Source organism: Verticillium alfalfae, genomic scaffold, assembly GCF_000150825.1.
Source record: "Verticillium alfalfae VaMs.102 supercont1.3 genomic scaffold, whole genome shotgun sequence".
Taxonomy (NCBI): Eukaryota; Fungi; Ascomycota; class Sordariomycetes; order Glomerellales; family Plectosphaerellaceae; genus Verticillium; species Verticillium alfalfae.
The window spans coordinates 2,368,491-2,370,414 of NW_003315036.1; the positions used below are offsets into that span (position 1 = coordinate 2,368,491).

The 1,924-nt window shown below is 63.7% G+C and overlaps 1 protein-coding gene across 1 annotated transcript; it reads left to right on the forward strand.

The window, feature by feature from the left end:
* Positions 1–7: 7 nt before the first annotated feature.
* VDBG_03243 (conserved hypothetical protein) lies at positions 8–1,913 on the forward strand (the record flags this gene model as incomplete). The annotated part of the gene is made up of 2 exons (XM_003007058.1): positions 8–794; positions 868–1,913. 2 exons carry the CDS (start codon positions 8–10, stop codon positions 1,911–1,913), a joined length of 1,833 nt encoding a protein of 610 aa, XP_003007104.1.
* Positions 1,914–1,924: the final 11 nt, after the last annotated feature.

The following is a 1,924-nucleotide window of genomic DNA, read 5'->3' on the forward strand; positions in this document are numbered from 1 at the left end:
CACCACCATGGTCAAACTGGCGTCCACCTTCGCGCCACGTCGACCCACGAGCGCCCTTCGATACGCCATCGCCGCCGTCTTCCTAATATCCCTATTCTACTACCTCGACCCAGGCGGACACCAAATACCCTCCTTCAGCTATAAGCTTCCGAAAACACATCATGGCGTCAAGGACGATGCGTCCCCCAAAAAGGCCGCGCCGCCGTTGCCGCGGCAGAGCGGCCATCCCATCGACGACCTCATCAAGAAGGCCGAGGCGACGTTTGACGACATGATGGCCCGAGAAGCCAGGACGGTCGAAGACGCCGCGAAAGCGTACCGCGAGCGTCGCGGCCGCCACCCACCACCAGGGTTCGAGACGTGGTTCAATTTCGCCAAGAAGAAGAGGTCCATTGTCGTGGAAGACTTTTTCGACCAGATCCACCACGATCTCGAGCCGTTCTGGGGCATCCAGCCGTACCGCATCCGCAAGGAAGCCGCTACGTACGAAATGTTCATCACGGTGCGCGACGGCTTTGCCAACACGACGAGCGACTGGTTCTGGACCCAGATCTGGCTCGACCTCTTCCGGACCATCGACGACATGCTGCCCGACATGGACATTGCGCTGAACCCCATGGACGAGCCGCGCATGGTCGTGCCGTGGGAGGACATGGCGCAGTACATGGAGAAGGCCGCCGAGACGAAATTCATGGCTGATCCCCAGGACGTCGTCAGCCAGTTCCAGACCTTGCCCACTAAGAGTTGGGTCGAGCCTTGGACCTGGACGACGTGGAAGATCTGGGAATCCGAGAGTAGGTCGACCTCGATGCAGCTGGACGTGCAGCGCAGATGTGCTAACATGCTTTTTTTTCCTCCTCCTCACAGAGTTTTACTGGCGCCTCGCCCGCCGAGGATGCCCGCCCACGAGCCCGGCACGGACCGCGCCGCTGCAGCGGTCCTTCCAAGACGCCCCCGACATCTCCATGGCCCACGCCGAGCCCCATCTCCTCGAAGGGTACGTGGCAAACTCTACGCTCGCCAAGGACATTTGCCACCAGCCCGACCTGCAGGGCCTCAACGGCATCTTCATCGAGCCCCTCAGCACGTCGACGACGAGAGAAATCTTCCCCCTCTTCGGCGGCTCCAAGCTGGCGGTCAACAACGAGATCATCCTGCCCGCCGCCATGCACTGGCAGGAGGACGAGCGGTTCACGGGCGGCGACGACCACGGCGGGCCCTGGTCGCAGAAGACGAGCGCCGTGGTGTGGCGCGGCGTGGCCACGGGCGGGCGCAACCGCGAGACCAACTGGAAGGGCTTCCAGCGGCACCGGTTCGTCAGCATGAACAACGCGACCAAGGTCGGCGAGGTCGAGCTCGGCGGCTGGCCGGCGCTCAACTTTGCGCTGCCGGAAAAGGCCTACAACATTGCGGCGCAGGCCGCCGGGCGGCTCGGCGAGTGGGTGTCGACGTGGACCAACGTCGCGTTCACGGACCTCATGTGCGAGCCGCGCGAGGACGACGGCGCGTGCCGCTACACGGGGCTGCACTACGCCATTGGCATGGGCCTCTCGATGGGCCAGCAGTTCATGCTGAAATACCTGCCCGACGTCGACGGCAACAGCTACTCGGGCCGCTACCTGGGCTTCCTGCGCAGCACGAGCTTGCCGATCAAGGCGACGGTGTGGCGCGAGTGGCACGACGACCGGCTCGTCGCGTGGAAGCACTTTGTGCCCATGGACAGCCGGTTCGGCGACTACTACGGCATCATGGAGTACTTTCTCGGCTACGGCGACGATGTGCCGGGCCACGACGCCGAGGCCGAACGCATCGCGACAGAGGGCAAGATCTGGGGCCGAAAAAGCGCTGCGCCGGGAGGACATGCAGGTGTACACGCTGCGGCTGCTGCTGGAGTATGCGCGCCTCACCGATGATCGACGGCTGA